The sequence below is a fragment of the Seriola lalandi genome, unplaced genomic scaffold (assembly GCF_002814215.2).
Source record: "Seriola lalandi dorsalis isolate HSWRI2012SDOR001 ecotype SW California unplaced genomic scaffold, Sedor1 jcf7180002054491, whole genome shotgun sequence".
Lineage (NCBI taxonomy): Eukaryota > Metazoa > Chordata > Actinopteri > Carangiformes > Carangidae > Seriola > Seriola lalandi.
In genome coordinates, this window is record NW_019525044.1 from 87,327 (window position 1) to 103,302 (window position 15,976).

At 38.3% G+C, this 15,976-nt stretch overlaps 3 protein-coding genes across 4 annotated transcripts; 1 reads left to right on the forward strand and 2 right to left on the reverse strand.

Moving 5' to 3' along the window:
* The first annotated feature begins 343 nt into the window (after positions 1-343).
* Positions 344-1,783, forward strand: mrpl35 (mitochondrial ribosomal protein L35). The gene is made up of 4 exons (XM_023412890.2): positions 344-448; positions 681-846; positions 1,259-1,403; positions 1,513-1,783. The coding sequence occupies exons 1-4, from the start codon at positions 418-420 to the stop codon at positions 1,699-1,701; spliced, it is 531 nt and encodes a 176-aa protein (XP_023268658.1). The 5' UTR covers positions 344-417; the 3' UTR covers positions 1,702-1,783.
* Positions 1,784-1,832: 49 nt separating this feature from the next.
* On the reverse strand, positions 1,833-10,261 carry reep1 (receptor accessory protein 1). 2 transcript variants are annotated; one of them, XM_023412888.2, is made up of 8 exons: positions 10,111-10,261; positions 8,368-8,440; positions 8,180-8,256; positions 7,897-8,017; positions 7,392-7,505; positions 6,987-7,146; positions 5,284-5,495; positions 1,833-4,081 (listed from the first exon to the last, which is right to left on the reverse strand). In XM_023412888.2, exons 1-8 carry the CDS (start codon positions 10,140-10,142, stop codon positions 4,010-4,012), a joined length of 861 nt encoding a protein of 286 aa, XP_023268656.1. In that variant the 5' UTR covers positions 10,143-10,261; the 3' UTR covers positions 1,833-4,009. The 2 variants fall into 2 exon arrangements, with proteins under 2 accessions (XP_023268656.1, XP_023268655.1); XM_023412887.2 differs by having other exon boundaries at positions 5,215-5,495.
* A 1,044-nt stretch (positions 10,262-11,305) lies between these two features.
* Positions 11,306-14,428, reverse strand: chmp3 (charged multivesicular body protein 3). Its single transcript, XM_023412889.2, has 6 exons — positions 14,270-14,428; positions 13,700-13,760; positions 13,044-13,223; positions 12,776-12,897; positions 12,508-12,622; positions 11,306-12,340 (listed from the first exon to the last, which is right to left on the reverse strand). Exons 1-6 carry the CDS (start codon positions 14,312-14,314, stop codon positions 12,201-12,203), a joined length of 663 nt encoding a protein of 220 aa, XP_023268657.1. The 5' UTR covers positions 14,315-14,428; the 3' UTR covers positions 11,306-12,200.
* Positions 14,429-15,976: the final 1,548 nt, after the last annotated feature.

Below are 15,976 nucleotides of genomic sequence, written 5' to 3' on the forward strand. Positions count from 1 at the left end.
CCATGACATCTGTTCAGTGGATAATGCAAAGTTTACCATACTACAGTAAAGAGAGAGAAAAGTCATTCTGACAAGACTGTGGTCCTGCAGCACTGAACACTTTCTTTCCACATTAGGAAAACATCCAGCAGGAGAGTTTGACAAATGGCAGAGCTGCAGGATCAGATAAACTTGTTTACAGTGTGTGACAACCATGGAGCAGAAACATAGATACAGCCGAGAGTTTCATACAAGATTGTTAGCTTCAAAGTCATGGCATTCACACAGAGTGGACACTGGAGTACATTAAAATTGATTTGTTACCACAATTTTTGTTTTGATGCCAGACAGTAGTTGCTAGGTGGCGGTAACGCACTGTACTAGGTTGAGTTTTGTCCAAACGGGACTCCGTACTTACGGCAGCTTTCAGGGGTAAACATGGCGGCCGTCCTGGCGAGAAGGGTGTCCGGTGTGTAATACAATTTGACATTCAAACTTTGTCATTTCACTGTTCTCCCTCAGTTAATGTTTAGAGTTTCTTATGCGTTTTGATGGACAAAACTGCCGGAGCGCTTCGTGTAGTTTGTTAGCACGAACAGTAGCCACATTAAGTCAGTAGCATTAGCTAACAGTGACGCCACTGAGGGTTTTTCCTCGCCGTGGCTCATTTCGTGTTTTCATGTTGTCCTTGTGTCTTACAGGGCTGCTGAGGCCGCTGTCTGCGTCTCTACATGCCAGGACACCTCAGCTCTGTCAACTCTCCAGCCTCATTCAGCCTCCGCCTCTCTACAGCTCCGCTGCAGCCGCTGTCTGCGCTCCTCTGTGGGGAGCAGCGTGTCAGACACCGCGGTACAACATCCTGCAAAGGTAAGGACTGGGGGGACCACGACTGCTGACATCCACAGTACTGTCAAGGGATTTCAGTATTATTAAACTCTTGGTAGTATGCCTATCACCCTATACAACACAAAGCTGTCAGCAGTTCAATTGCAAAAATACGGAATTAATTAAAGCTTAATAGGCTGCAGGAAAGCAGTCACAGTTTTGAACAGGAAAACACAGGAAACTCTCAAGATCGAGAGGTAGAGATATATTAGTAAAATATCCCTGTCTGCACGTTTTTATATTGTTCCAACAGGTGACTGGAATATTTATTTATTTATTTATTTTTCAGTTCTGTGAGTACCAAAAATAATTTAATTCACCTCCATTGTATTTAAATACTTGGATAATTAGGTATTTTAAATAATAGTGGTTGTGCTTCTCTATGTTGTTGCAGGGTGTCAGCTCTTGTTCCCAGTCTGACTCCACAGCCAAGTCGAAGTCTGACGTACTACAGTGTGAAGAAGGGGAAGAGGAAGAGTGTAAAATCTGTCACAGATAGGTTCATGAGGTTGCACTGTGGACTTTGGATCAGACGCAAGGTATGTTTCTTTTTAACGGTTACCTGTCAAAAACACTGGAATGTTTTCTTTACACCAAACAAAAACTGTAATGTGGCCAATCCGATGTCTTGTTCTTGGGTGTAAATAGGCTGGACACCAGAAGAAACTGTGGAAGAAGAAACCTGCCAGAAGAAAGCGCCTGAGGGAGTTTGTGTTCTGTAACAAAACACAGAGCAAGCTTTTGGATAAAATGACAACTTCGTTTTGGAAGAGGAGGAACTGGTATCTCGATGATCAATACCTGAAGTACCATGACCGGGTCAATCTCAAACTGTAATTGGCTGATACATGTAGTATTATCTTGTTTTGTTTGATGTAATATACATAATAATATACGTAATAAAGTCATGTGTCTTAAATGATTTTTTTTGCTTTTGATACAATAAGAAAAAAGATTTAAACACACAATCAAAGTTTTACTTGATATTTAATGACTAAATCAATTTAAACAGAAATATTTAATCCAGTGGAACAATAAATTGACAGCCATAAACCATCATGTCATCACATTACTGATTTTAGTTTATAATTCACAATCGGGTTTATATTTAAGTAATTTGACATTCTGGCCTGCCAGAACAAAATTGCTTAAGATAACTTACTGTAGTAAGTGGTGTCTCTAAATGAATAAAGACAAAGTGGCTAATTTACCAGTAAATAAGACATCATTTGCATGTATGTGTAGCCAACTTAAAGTCATAACATTTCATGTTGTTTCTATAAAGCAATTGAAAGTGACAAAAAATAGCAGTGTAATTGTTCACCAGCAAGGCATCTGAAGAGGCCAACAGCTTCACACAAAATCGCTCAAGAAATCCAATTTTCATACAAATTAAAAACAAACATCATGCAATGATGAGTTTATCAGTCTAAGCACGAGTATACAAATCTAATAATTAGCAATGTGTTTTTTTTCTCAGTTTTACTTTGCATGAATTGCATGAAAGAAGGAAATCACCTCCAACACTAACACTGATACTAATGTTGAAACACAATCAGATTTTTCCTGTTTCATTTTTTTTTCATTTATCCATTAAAAGGACATTTCATGTGCATAACAAGTGTATCTACAACATCAGAGTGAATGACGTGTAAACAGAACAGTTGTACCTGAGAAGCTTTTGTTTCAAACTTCAAACCACCGTAAATGATACAATGATGAAAATTATAAATCTACTGCGTAAATCCAACCATCAACAACCAACACATCGATACTTTGTGTAAAATGTTGCTATGATTCAGGCTCAGTGAATAAAGTACAGGATGAAAACATACAATGCATCACCACACATTTTAACTTAAGTTTGTAAACCTGCAAACCAACATAGTCTCTCTCATGAATTCCTAAAGAACAAGAGAAGCAAGTAGAAGGTAAGATCATTAGGTTTAGTGTTGCTCAGTTAACAGCAGAACATTACACAGTGATTTCATACATGGAAAAAGAACCATGTTTATATATAGTAAATAATGATTCATATCTATCTCTGCTACAGCTGAAAGAGACATATTCCTAATTGGCCTTAAATTGCCAAATAATTCAAATACATGAAAAAATGTGTTTAGAAACTGAACAGTAGATTGTCAAAACAGTCTGCTCCACTGAGAAAACTTCTTGTGGTGATGACTTTTATCTTTGATACTGGTGTTATTACTTCTTAAACAAGTAATTTCTTTACCACAGAGGAAATGAATAATAGTGATACTAAAATTATTCATGATAATATTCAGCTACTAATTTATAATGATTTCTGTTTCATGTAATTTTTGGCAATTTCATTGAGTACTGAGGGAAGTTATTTATATTCTAAACATAGTGCAAAGATGATTGTTAAATGAGAACATAGTTGTGTTACAAATTGTCATATCACGTGTTTAGACATTTTATATTTTCATGTCTCTGCTATCTTATTCTTTAAGGCTTTGATAGAGAGGTAAATAACAGAATATTGTCTGCCACAGCTGTCTGACTTTTCATCACTATAAGGTACAAGTTTATATAAAGTATACGATTTTTTTTGTTTTGGGGTAATTGACCAATTTCTCAATACCTTGATGTCATAATTAATCAGTGCAGAATTCAGCTCCAGAACAGATAGATTATGGGCAAAAACAGCCTTGCCTTTTCTTTTGATCCTTGGCTTGTAACACATTCTCTAACAGAGACCACGTCGTTCTCAATGCCAGCTGTAGTATCCAGTGACAATACATTCTGTTTAATAAACAGTGGACTAATAACTGGGAAGACACACATGCAATTGCCTACCCAAACCTGATATATAAAAACATCAAATCAGAAAGATGGAGTTCACACAAACTGTACATAAATACATATTCAATAACCCATAAACTCAAAGTGTCTATCAGCATGGCGCCCATTCATTAATTTTTCCTATCTCAGTGTCACAAACCTCATTTATTTAATCATGAGCCACAAGCTATATACTGTACTATATATAGAGGGGTCATCATAGGTCACTTTGGTAACACCTTATTCCAAAGCAAGGCTGCTTCAGTCATGTAGCTTTTGGCCATTCGGTATTTTTACTTCTTGCAGCAAGGCAGCTGGAGTAGTCTTGAGGACAGTTTCACATGGCTTCATTGTTTGAAGAAAGAGCACTCCTGGATCTTGTGAGAGGCCGCAGGACTCTAAGAGGAGGCTAAAAAGGAGAATAGATGAGGATAAAAGCAGGAGGGAGTTTAGTCAACAAATAACAGTTGCACACTTCATAAAGACATGTCTGGCATTATGCTATATTTTACTTCTTGTCAACACATCCCATTAAAAAACCAAAACAAGCACATTGTACATCTCTTAATACTTTCTGAGTTCTATAGCTTTGGCTGTAGTTCTCAGCTCCAGGCCCAATGGTTCCTTCTGAAGATGTAAATCTTTAATATCACGTCACAAACATAAATGATTTCACAATTTGCTATAACAGGAGGGTATTTTAGTTTTTAGGAAATATTGCTAAAACAGGTGTAAGAAGTGCATCTGTTGGGGACTATTTTTAGCTGCAGATTAAAACACATTCAGTGCAACAGGATGCTGTATCTGGAATGATGTAAAATAAACTACAGTGCCCATGTTCATTGTAATAAAGGGACATGTCAGCCATTGCAATAATGTTGCTCACTGAGTTTTTAACATTGTTTAGAAAACAACAAAGGCCATTGGCATGGCTTGGCCATTAGGCTTTGGCTACACAAACTATACTTGTTAATGAGATTAATTAATTGTTGGTTTTGGTCTTTTCATGGGGTTTGACAATAAGAAAAATTTATAATATTGCTGGTATTTTCCTTTAAACGGTGCTGCTTCATTTAGTTAGGCATCACCATGCTAAACAAACTGATATTAGATGTTTAAATTAATGAATGAATACCAGTTCATTCCAGTGATTGGTTTAGCACAACCATTACAATTAGCATAACATCAAAAGTAGAAATTACTATCAGGGGTGAAATACACCGGTACGTAATTCATGGCGAGCATGTTTGGATGTTTCCCATGCCACATTTCCAAAAAGTGAGTCGTTAAAAACATCATAAGAGCAAGAGCACACACTCATTTGCACTGAAAAATAATTCCACTAAAGTTAATACATGATTCAGGTTCATCAGTGCAGAAATCCTATTAGCAGGCAGAATCCACACTGCAAAAGTACTGGACCATGATGATTTATTTAGCCACACAGCCATTGAAATTAGCGAATCAGTGGGTAAATCACCACTCTCAAGGGACAGTTAGATCAGGCAGCAGCTGAGCAGCCATGGTGATGAGGCGGTATACCTCAGGAGCCTTCCTCTTAATCAGCTTGAGCTGTGGAGTGCTCAACGCTGCCTGCACCTCTTTACCCACCTCCACTGGCTGCTCTGGAACTGGAGGAGTGGGAGGTGGAGAGGGAGTGGGAGGTGGAGAGGGTGTGGAGGGTGGGCTGGACTGGGGTGTCAGTGAGGGCGTAATGGGTGTGGACTCAGACTCAGAAGGTGAAATGGTCTGAGACAGCGACTTCTTGGAGTGCCATTGGTCCAACCCCAACATCTCATATTCAGTCATGTCAAAATCCTGTCCTGTACCGTGGAAAAAGGTCGATGAACAAGATGTAAATCCTGTCTCTGATCTACTGAACCAAACGAAAAACGCTTTCTGTGTGATTGCTGTGGTACCGCAACTGATCTTGGTCAGTGGGGATTATGAAAGCTCATATGATAATGCGTTATCATCCTGGAGACCACAGAGCAGAGACCAACTAGGAAGTCATAATAGGCAGAAACAAATTTGTGGCAGCACAAACAAGCATAACAAGGTTATTTTTGTTCTTTCAGTATCTGCAGAATAATGTCCATGTGATGCAATGACAGCAGCAAGCCAAAACACACATGTTGCAACACTGCTCTAATGGAGTTTATCAGGTTACGGTAGTCTTAATTGGGAGGTATGGTGATAGTCTATAATTTTCTTATTGTCAACAAATCTTATGGAGAGACCAAAACCAACAATCAACTCCCTACTAACAAGTACCAAAGGCCGGATATGTGCCATAGAGCACTATCATTTTCCAAACATTATTAAAAACATCAGTGAGCCATGCCGCTGCACTTAGTCACATGTTCCTTCACTGCATGCCCTACACTGTCCTGTCCCCATAAACAATCAGTAGTGCAAAAAATATGTATTAATACGCAGCTGAAAACAGTCCCTAACAAATTCACCAGTCACTCCAGGTTTAACCAAGTTTCCAAAAATCTACAGTGCTTGTGGCTGAGAGCCTCATATAAGGTTTGGAGGACGTAGGAAGTACTGAGAGACAGATTAAAACACGTTTTGGGATTTGTTGACAATAAGAAAAAACATAGACCTTTACCGGATTTATCCTTTAATTTATTGAGAATTTAGAAATATATTCAGCAGATACGAGCAGAGGTAATATCACCAGGATTCATTGTGAAATAAAAAGGTTAACTGTGCCTTAAATCTACAGATATTTCTGTCCAATATAAAAAGTTGTGTCCAAATGTAATTTCTAATTTTATCTACAAAGGAGTAATTATCATCTGAAAAAAATATATGACACTCAATCCAGACTAAAACAAACCACAACTGTTTTCACATGACGTTAGAGTAGGAACAAATCCCTGCAGCTACATGTGAGTTTTATCACAGGATGGTTCGCCTTGCAGCCCCTGTGAGGGCTGACCTGCTCCAAACAGGAAGGCAGGACTAAGGTTCAGGGGCCGCTCAGGAAAGCAGAGGTACTGAACAATATCTGTTGGCTTAAACAAGCTTGAACAGGAAGACAGAAATCTACATGATAATCTGTCTGCCACAAACCAAACAAGCACTGTTGTTACATTATAATAGCACTCTCATAGCTAATGGGCTGAGTGAACAGGCTGTATGTTACTCATGTTTATCAACTCAATATATTATGAAATTTATATATTCTCAATACCACAACATGGGTTTAATATGCTTCTAAAACACTATTAGCTTGTTGGTTAAAGTCTTTCACTATAGAGGTTTTTAATTTTTTGTGCTGGTGTGAAATAATATCTCCTTACCTTTGTAGCTCTCTGACTTGCTGCGCATCATAGGTCTGGTCCGATGCTGTGCTGCTGCAGACTGCGTAGTGCCGGGGTCAGTGTTATCGGAGTCAGACTGGTAGGAAGATAAATCCTGCATGCTGAAACTCCTCAGTCTGTCTGACAGGACTCCTTGGCCCTTGGAGAGAAAAACCACCAGGTATTCATAATAGTGAGAGCAGCAATGTGAGATATTCAGAGCATGGATCATTTTAGGGACATCAATAATTTGATACAAACATTATAATAGGCCTCTAGATCTTCTACTTTAAAAACATCCAAAGCTCTATTCAATAGGCCTACTTCATTATGTGAATAGCAAACAACATAACAGGCTCTGTACCCCGAGGTCACTACAAAACAAATGCCCAGAGTCTGCATTACCTTTGTTGCAGCCATGACCGCAGCTGTGGCTGCAACATTCAGCCCTTTTCTCCCAAAATGCACCAGTGTGTCATAGCTTTTGTCCTTGGCTTGGCAGATGTAGTCGTCAATGTCCTGAAACAAGGACAACCAATCATGTGAACATAGTATTTCTCACTGTAACTGTGTAATTTATTTCACGCTGTGTTGATCTATATTTCTTAAATTGCTTGACTGTATCATTTAATTCTATTACTTTTGATCCCCACAAAACTCACTTATCCGTTTCCTGACTCACACATGGAGGAAAAAGAGAGGGGAGAAATGGAAGAGCACTGTGACATTTCCTCCCCCCTGTGCAGCAAACACATTTTTAACAGCTAATGTGGAAAAGTGAATTGACACAAAGGCACCTCTGTCCTGCAGACTGTCGCAAACTCAAATTCTATTAGTCTCAAACCCATTCAGCCTAGACTGAATATCTTTACCTTTCCTTGAACTGGGACAACAAAGGAAGGGATTTCACCTTTTCTTTTGAGGAAAGCGTGGGATGAACAAACTTCCTGTATAGCACACTAGAGCCTTTAGTGTAAGGGGACAACATCCACACCACAAAGGCTATCTTCAGTTCATAGTAGAAAGGAAGCCTGCAACGGAGACACAGAATGGCGGCAAAACATAATGATATGGAACGTTTTAAGTTTTTCATGACCGTGACGAAATATGTTATGTGATAAACACCCAGTAGTCAAGAGGCAAACGACTCTCCATGAAGGACACATTAACACTCAATACCTGAGGTCACTTACCAACAAAGGAACATATCTGTAAATACTTCCACCGTCATGAATAGGGCAAATATTATCCAGTACATCATCCATTTCACCTAAAACATAATGGAACAGGGAAAAGTAGTTTACAAACATACACATAGAATCATATTTATGAGAATGACACAGCCTAATATAATTTCATAAAATACAAATAGTGTACTCACATATTCTCTCACATCTTTCGATTTCACAGCTTTATAAGACGAGTACGCAGGATATAGTGTACCAAACACAAGTCTAAAAGACAGAAAATGTGCCCATCAGCTCCAGAAACAAAATATATAACACAGTCCAACAGATATTTAAAATGTGCATGAATAACATTAAAATAAGTGATTTTAAATGCAATAAATCATGATTATGGAAAACATATTATTATACTCTCGTTAAATATGTTCTGGGCTATGGTGTCTAATGTCTTTCTCTATGTTAGTAAGTTCATACAAGACCTGTTTGGAATTTTGCCATACTGGGGATAGATTTGTGAATACATTTATACAATACATTTTTATCTATGAGCCTTCTGAGCTGCAGCCTGCAGAAGTGGACAGGTGGACAGGTGAGATCAAGGTTAATCAGAAAATGTACAACAGCTTTTTCCCTCTAGAAAGAATCTATCAAATCGACCGTGCCTAAAGTAAATTTTTCCCATGGCTGATTGGGCTACACAAGCTCTCCAGGCAACAAGCATCCAGGCGTGAGGTTAAAATTAGTTTACATGTGTTTTCTTCCTTTTCTTTAAATTTCTATTCCTGTGTAGACACCTGTGCTAGTGGGTGTTGGGACAGAGACAGCACCCTGTTGAAGTGCTACAGCCAAGCAACAGCTGTGAGTTCGACCTGATCAAATTACTGACCCACATCATGTTGCAGCACTCGGGCCGGGCCAGCTAGCTGTCGCTCTCTAACAGAGTTTAAACACACAAGGACACTCAAAAAACAAATGTGTCAGCTCTGGGCGACACAACTAAACGGTCTCTCGTGGAGACATGGACCTAAAATGACTCGATATAACCATGTTTTGAACAGTCACAGCTGCAAAGATCCAATCTAATGTAATAAGACCTAGTAATCTAAATTTAATCGCCTCACTATTTTGAGGTTGGGCCTGCTGTTGGTATACTCCACACCGTCTGTAATGGCGCTGATTCATACTTTGTGCAGGTGAAAATAGCTATAACCCACTGTAATAAATGTGGTCTTGCTGTTTAATCTCATTTAAACTAACAATGAGCACACACATTGGGATACTTTCCAATATGTTTTATTGCATGAATAACTCGCTGACTTGCTTTGTAACCTGAGAAGCCTGACCCATCCCTTTTGGTTTTTTTTTTTTTTCCCAAGATGGGACATCAACATAGATTATAGCCCCACTCAAAGACCGCTCCTGTCCAGTCACCACTCACTGACATTTTAGCGTCTACCTCTGAAAGATGTCTCTGATTTCTAGATCTGACTCATATTATCATATAACGGATGATAATAGATTACTCAACCAATCACGTCACCTCTTTGTCTGTAATAAAAAAAAGGGCAGATGATAAACACAAAGAGTACCAGCCTGCTGATCGCTGTTTAGAAATACAGTAGAGGTCTATACAGGCCCAGCTCAGCATTCTTGCTGAAATGGCAAAGTACAATCCTGTGGAATTCACACTGCTGCTCTGTCAAAAATTAATAGACCGACATCTGCTCTCCTTACATGCTGGCGTCTGAATCTGCTTACATATTAGACAAAATTGCGGGGGCTTGTAAAGCGCACCGCCGCTGCACCGTCAATGAGCGGCTCAAATACCCGCAACGACCAGGAGCCGCAATTTATTGTTATTATTAATATAAGCTATGACAGAGCATATGGAGTGAAATAAATGTTTTTAAAAAAGAAAAGAAAAATAGACGACTTACACCACAAGTCTAGAGATGATCCAGGAGACCATTGCGCTGGAGAGGCGACAGGACGCGCTGTCTGCGGGGAGGAGTTTCCTCCAGATGACAGGCGCGTCCAGGCGGCAGCGTCTGGACGCACACAGGCAGCAACGTGATGCAGGATAAACAGCGAGCGGACCATAACTATTATCCATAGATGGCAGTGTTGCATTGCACAGACAACACAGATAACCAGCATGCCGGGTGAGTAGGGACGAGTCTCCCTAGCACACAGCGTATTTACATGTGATATGATGCCTTTATGGCCTGAATGACCCTATTGACACCTTCTCCCCTTTACCTTTGCAGATCTGTGGTGTCATTGAATATATAAATTGCATTTGGGCCTTACGCCACTTAATTATGAATGAATTAACTTTAATAGCTGAGTTTAATCTATCTTTTTGAGTATTAGGAAAACTAAACCAATCAGAGGATTTCTACTGAAATCTAAATAAAAATGTTCAGGAGTGAGATCTTCCTGGCCTTGAAATTTCTCAACCTCTGGTCACAGGTTAGTGAACACCTGCACTTTTAGAGCTACAGTATGTCCAGCCTCTGGCCTACATACTGGATCCTGAGAACAGAGGCGAGGTTTTGTTACAGTACAACAAAAAGCTGCTGAGGGCCGTGGCTGGTAGAAATCTAATCCTTGTGTCACTTTTAAAGCCAAGGGAATGGCTTCAACACAAGGGTGGCCCAAAATGCACTAGTGAAAAGGTTTACATTTCTCCTTAAAAAAAATATACAGACTCCAAATCAACCAGGTGTAACATGATGTACAGTAATACTCCAATCATGTCACAGGTTAGATATAAGAAGGCCAGAAGTGAATAATTTGACAGTTTCTGCGTCACACCCCAAGTATTATTGATTATTGGTGGATTGCATGCACTGGACTAGATGATGATGGAAAGCAGCCCTTCAGTCATTTAACTCTTTACTGTTACTGGTTTCAGAGCAGCTGAGCAAACTGTTTCATCTGTCAGACATGTTTGTGGTTCGCAGCATTGGATTGTCCCTGCAGTACAGTTTCTAACCTGCAGAGTGTGCTATTGCTTAAAAGCTTAACAAAAAAACAGACCTAATATTTAGTGTTTATTGTGACGCTGAAGGGCTAAGTGTAAAGTAAGTTAGTGTGATCAACACAGAGCAAAAACAGATGTAATGCATCTTTCTTATTGGCAACCTTTCTTCTTAAAAGTTTATTTCATTATTTTTTCCGCTTTCACATAGAAAAAGTAACACAAGCAACACTTCCACGATACATAGGTTCTGCACTAACCAACTTTTCCATTTCCTCTGCATCTTCCTGCTGAAAATGAACTCAATCGTAACAAAGCCAAACATTTAACAAGCAGAATGTTAATGCAAAGAATGGCTTAGGGTAGTGTGCGTGCATTTTCTGATGAGTGTATTTCACATATGACCACATATAGAATACACACATTTTGACTGTACAGAAAATTAACTATCAAAAGAGAAATCCACCCATCACCTCGAGTGTTTCATATAATACAGGTTAAGAATTCGTAAACAGAACAGCTGCTGCTTACAAAATGCATTCTAAGAGATTACAACTACTGCTGAATAGTAATCTAGGATGTGATTCATGTCAGGGTGGCTTCCATCAACAGCTACTCAATCAATTATTTGGATCATAAATACCCCTGTACCTCCACCAATCAGCCCATCACTTAGGACAGAAGAATATGATGAAACACTGTAGGCACAGCAGGCTTTTCATACTTACATTATATACACTTTCTTAAACCTTCTGTTTGACTTTGGATAATAAAGACTTACCAAGGGTTATGCCCTGATAATAAAAGACAAAAAACAAAAACACCTTTTCTTCTGGCTGAGTAAACCAAACATTCTATATAAAAAAAAAAAACATTTTTAAAGTCATTAAATGTCATAGCACAAAGTTAACCCCAACTGATTATGTGAAATAATAATTTTAATATGAAGCACAGAGGCTGCTCAGTACTGTAAACCCTGCACCAGAATTCTTTGTCCTTTATGGATTGAGCAAAGTGACTTTAACACCACAGTGGCAGTTCAACTTAGCTCCTCAGAGCTGCCAATCTCGACTGCATTGCTTCAATGTCCTCCTCCGATTCATCCTCTGAAGCTGCCGTGGCTCCAGGTGGCTCCATCTCGGGCAGGGCATCTACAACTTTGCTTGGTGCTTTGCCAAGGGCACCTAACAAAGCAAAAATGATCATGAAACAAAGTTTCCATGTTACCAATTTGCGGTATATTCTAATCTGCGGTTCAGCCTTAAATTCTTAGAGATGTTAGACATCAAAGCCTTATTATAAAATAAGAAAGTAACAAGGAACTGTCATTTAGTTTAACAAATCTCTTTACCTGCTGTGATCTCAAAGAGGATCTTGTCAACTTCCTCCTCTGCTGCTTCCTCCATCTCCTCTCCATCTTCCATGCTCTCAAATGTGTCTTCCAGCATTTCCTCAATGATACCAGCCTGAAATATGAGTATGTGTACATGATGCCATGGTTTAACTACTTTTTCATTGAAAGAAACAAAGGTAGAAGGTTTTCTGAGTCAGCTGCAGAGTTACATTTATTGTAGTAACCTGACTGTAAATTTCTATTTATGTTGGATGGTGCTGCTGACCTTCATCATCTCCTTTGATAGATCCCTCATGGTGGCCTGAATCTCTGGGATTTTGACTAAGCTCTGCATGGCTTTCATGACTTCTGTGCTCTTCTGCAGGGCCCCGGCCACACGCAGTACAGCTAGAAACACACAAATACATTCCCTTCACTGACAGTGCTGAGAAGAACATCAACTTGATAAAAGTGCAGAGTATTCTACTGATGAAAGAAAAGAATTTAAGATTTTCCCTTGTGTGATGACCCAGCTGCTGTACTCTCAAACTCACCAAGCTGATTCTTCATGCTGAGTAGCACAGAGTTCATGTGGGCTTTGGAAGCATAAAGTTTTGTAACAGCTCGTTTTGACTGAATCATCTCCTTTGCGAGAATCACACACACATCCTTCTGGCCCTTTTTGGCAGCATCTTTGATGGATCTTTTAACTTTTTCTTCTTCCCTTTGAATGTCTGAAACACAAGGGGATGTCATTACTTACAACACACACACACACACAAAAAAAATCTATTTATTTATTAGGGCATAGACTGCATTGTATAATTATTCATTTGTTAACTATTCAACAGTTCAGATTTACCACTGTACTGAGACACTGCCTCTAATAATTATATTTTTCTAGTGGAATTATTTAATTTGACACCTCTCTGGCCAATAAGATAACTCAGTAGTTGTCATGTCAACTCAATGTGTTTTAATTTCAAAGTGTCCTTCTGAGGTTTTGCTTCAAGATATTCTAATTACTGTAATTATTTCATCCATTTGTTTTCAAATAGTTAATTGCTAAATTAAATTCAGACTGATTTAGAAACTGAATGGAAGTAGAGCTATAAATTGAATACACACTTAATGAGTATTATACTATTTATCTATCTATTAGATATTTACAGTCGTTCTCTGATAGTGTCAAATGCTGACTGTATCTTACCTCGAATTTGTCTGTCAATCACTCTCATTTCCCTCCTGATTTTCTGAGACCATTCATTGATCTAAAACGACACATTGTGTTGTTACAAGCTGCATTATTATTACCTTAACAGTTACAGTATGCATGTAATGTCTCAACATATGTGGAACATTAGACCAAAACAATGTATGACATATGTATAACAGCTAAATCATGATGTCAGCTGAAGCGAACCAAATCAGGGTTTGTTTACACTGACTGACAGCATACTTGTGCTAGCTTGTATGCTAACTAGCTATCTCTCAAATACACACGCCAAAATAACACTGACCGGTCGGCTGATGAGCCGTATAAACAAACTTGTAACGTTAGAAACGGTAGAAATAACACAGTTTAACGTGACAGGGAGTGTTGTCTTTTGTTTAACAAGAATAACGTCAGCTATTCAACTAGCAAAAAGTAGCAACAGTTTGAACGAAGCTGAGTTACACTGACAGCTAACGTTAGCAAGGTTAGCTAAAGGCTTTGTCGTTTTTTCTTACTATGGACAAAACAAGAAGACAGTCCTAGTCTTCAGCTGTCAGTACTCACCAGATCTTTTGGTGGTTTCTCCGGTGTTCTGCCGAACAGCCCCATTGTGACAATCGAGTTAAATGCCGAGCTAAACTATCTGACTAAAATTAGCTGGTTAGCTCAGTTTGGTCAACTAGCACTTCCTGCTCCCAGGCCCGTCGGGCTGAGTACGAACATGAAGGAACAGTCAGTCCCTCTTCTCCTCAGCAAGGAAGCAAATGTTCAAGTGAGGCTGAGATCCAACCAGACACCGTCAGTACAAAATGTCTTAATGGTAAACTATTTTAACATAATAAAGATTTTACATAAAGATTTAACCATTTATGGGGCATTTTTGACCCGTAAAAAAAATCAAGAAATCACTAATTAGCCTTCACTTTCACAACTAAAATTCTAATTTAATATACCTCTAATTATACTGTGCCTAGTAATAATAATTGAATATATCCTTTACATTTCAATCTGAAATGTAAAAACAGATAGACCAAACAGGAAAAGCCCAGGTGTTAGTAATAAAATTAATGACAGGAGAATTACATCAAGGCCTATGTCAAATTATAATTTGTGAAAAGTCCTGTGTCTACAGTGTTAATTGTTCCTCTCTGTACAATAAAAATAACTGGAGAGTCAGGAAGATGCCAGTCAAGCACAATCTATGCACAGCCACACAGTCCTGAGAAGAGGTCTGATGTGGAAGGCTGTGAAAACACCCATGTTGGTGGACCATGCCTGTGTAGAGACTGTGCAAGTAGTCGACTTGATCTAAATATTTTCTCCACCATTTCTAAAACCTGTTTAAAGTGCAGCATTGTAAATTAACCATGGTCCATGAGAATCCATTATATGCAACTAGAGACACACACCTGTTCTTGTTCAATTCTCTCCCCTTTACCTTTAAGTAATCTGCCTAGCTTCTAGATTCTCAAACCTCCTGGAAATTTGAATTATTTTAAGTTGAAATTTAGATTAATTTGAAATATCAAGGCCTACCAGACATTTTTTTTTAATTTTCCTGAAACTGCAAAATAGAATTTCACACTTCAACCATGTTTCTAAGACCTGGCCCTTGTCTGCCACTTCTTATGTAGCCTATGGATTCAAATGTCCAAATCAAATTAACTAATTGCGTTTACAGTTATTGAGTAAAAATTTTCAGGTTCAGGAGTATTTGTCTTTAACTTTCTACTGCACTTTCCAACATTTCCCAAGGAAATAATGCACATACGTTTTACTCCATTACATTTATCTTCAGTTATTGTTACTTTACAGATGATAAACTTTCATTCAAAACATCTGGCCAATTTATGAAATATGTTACAGCATTATATATATATATATATATATATATATATATAATAATACTTTTTATTTAAAGACGCCTTTCTTGGCACTCAAGGACACCGTACACAGTTTGACAAATTGAGATTAAAAACACATTAAGAAGAAGCAACAATAAAAATGAAATATAAAAATAAAAACAATACAAAAGTGACAGAGCAATTGGCATCATATATATATATATATATATATATATATATATATATATATATATATATATATATATTTCTGGTTGTCAACAGTTCTCATAAAATATAAATTATGTATTTTAGTAACATTCTGAAAGGGGCATTTACTCATAGGAAATTGTCAGACCACACCTGTGTTACTATGTCGAGGACTTTTTACCTGGCTGAGAGCTTTCAGGCTGCATTTTCTTTCAAACTG

What these genes read in the sequence shown, in the direction of transcription:
- chmp3 (XM_023412889.2), bottom strand. Translation starts at nt 14,314, where the DNA reads ATGGGGCTGTTCGGCAGAACACCGGAGAAACCACCAAAAGATCTG. An exon ending in AGAAACCACCAAAAGATCTG is followed by an intron (nt 13,761 to 14,269) that starts GTGAGTACTGAC and finishes GTGTCGTTTTAG; the next exon opens with ATCAATGAATGGTCTCAGAA. An exon ending in GATTGACAGACAAATTCGAG is followed by an intron (nt 13,224 to 13,699) that starts GTAAGATACAGT and finishes CTTGTGTTTCAG; the next exon opens with ACATTCAAAGGGAAGAAGAA.
- mrpl35 (XM_023412890.2), top strand. Translation starts at nt 418, where the DNA reads ATGGCGGCCGTCCTGGCGAGAAGGGTGTCCG. An exon ending in CGGTACAACATCCTGCAAAG is followed by an intron (nt 847 to 1,258) that starts GTAAGGACTGGG and finishes ATGTTGTTGCAG; the next exon opens with GGTGTCAGCTCTTGTTCCCA. An exon ending in GACTTTGGATCAGACGCAAG is followed by an intron (nt 1,404 to 1,512) that starts GTATGTTTCTTT and finishes GGGTGTAAATAG; the next exon opens with GCTGGACACCAGAAGAAACT.
- reep1 (XM_023412887.2), bottom strand. Translation starts at nt 10,142, where the DNA reads ATGGTCTCCTGGATCATCTCTAGACTTGTGGT. An exon ending in CGGTCATGGCTGCAACAAAG is followed by an intron (nt 7,147 to 7,391) that starts GTAATGCAGACT and finishes TTTCTCTCCAAG; the next exon opens with GGCCAAGGAGTCCTGTCAGA. An exon ending in CAAGTCAGAGAGCTACAAAG is followed by an intron (nt 5,496 to 6,986) that starts GTAAGGAGATAT and finishes TCCACGGTACAG; the next exon opens with GACAGGATTTTGACATGACT.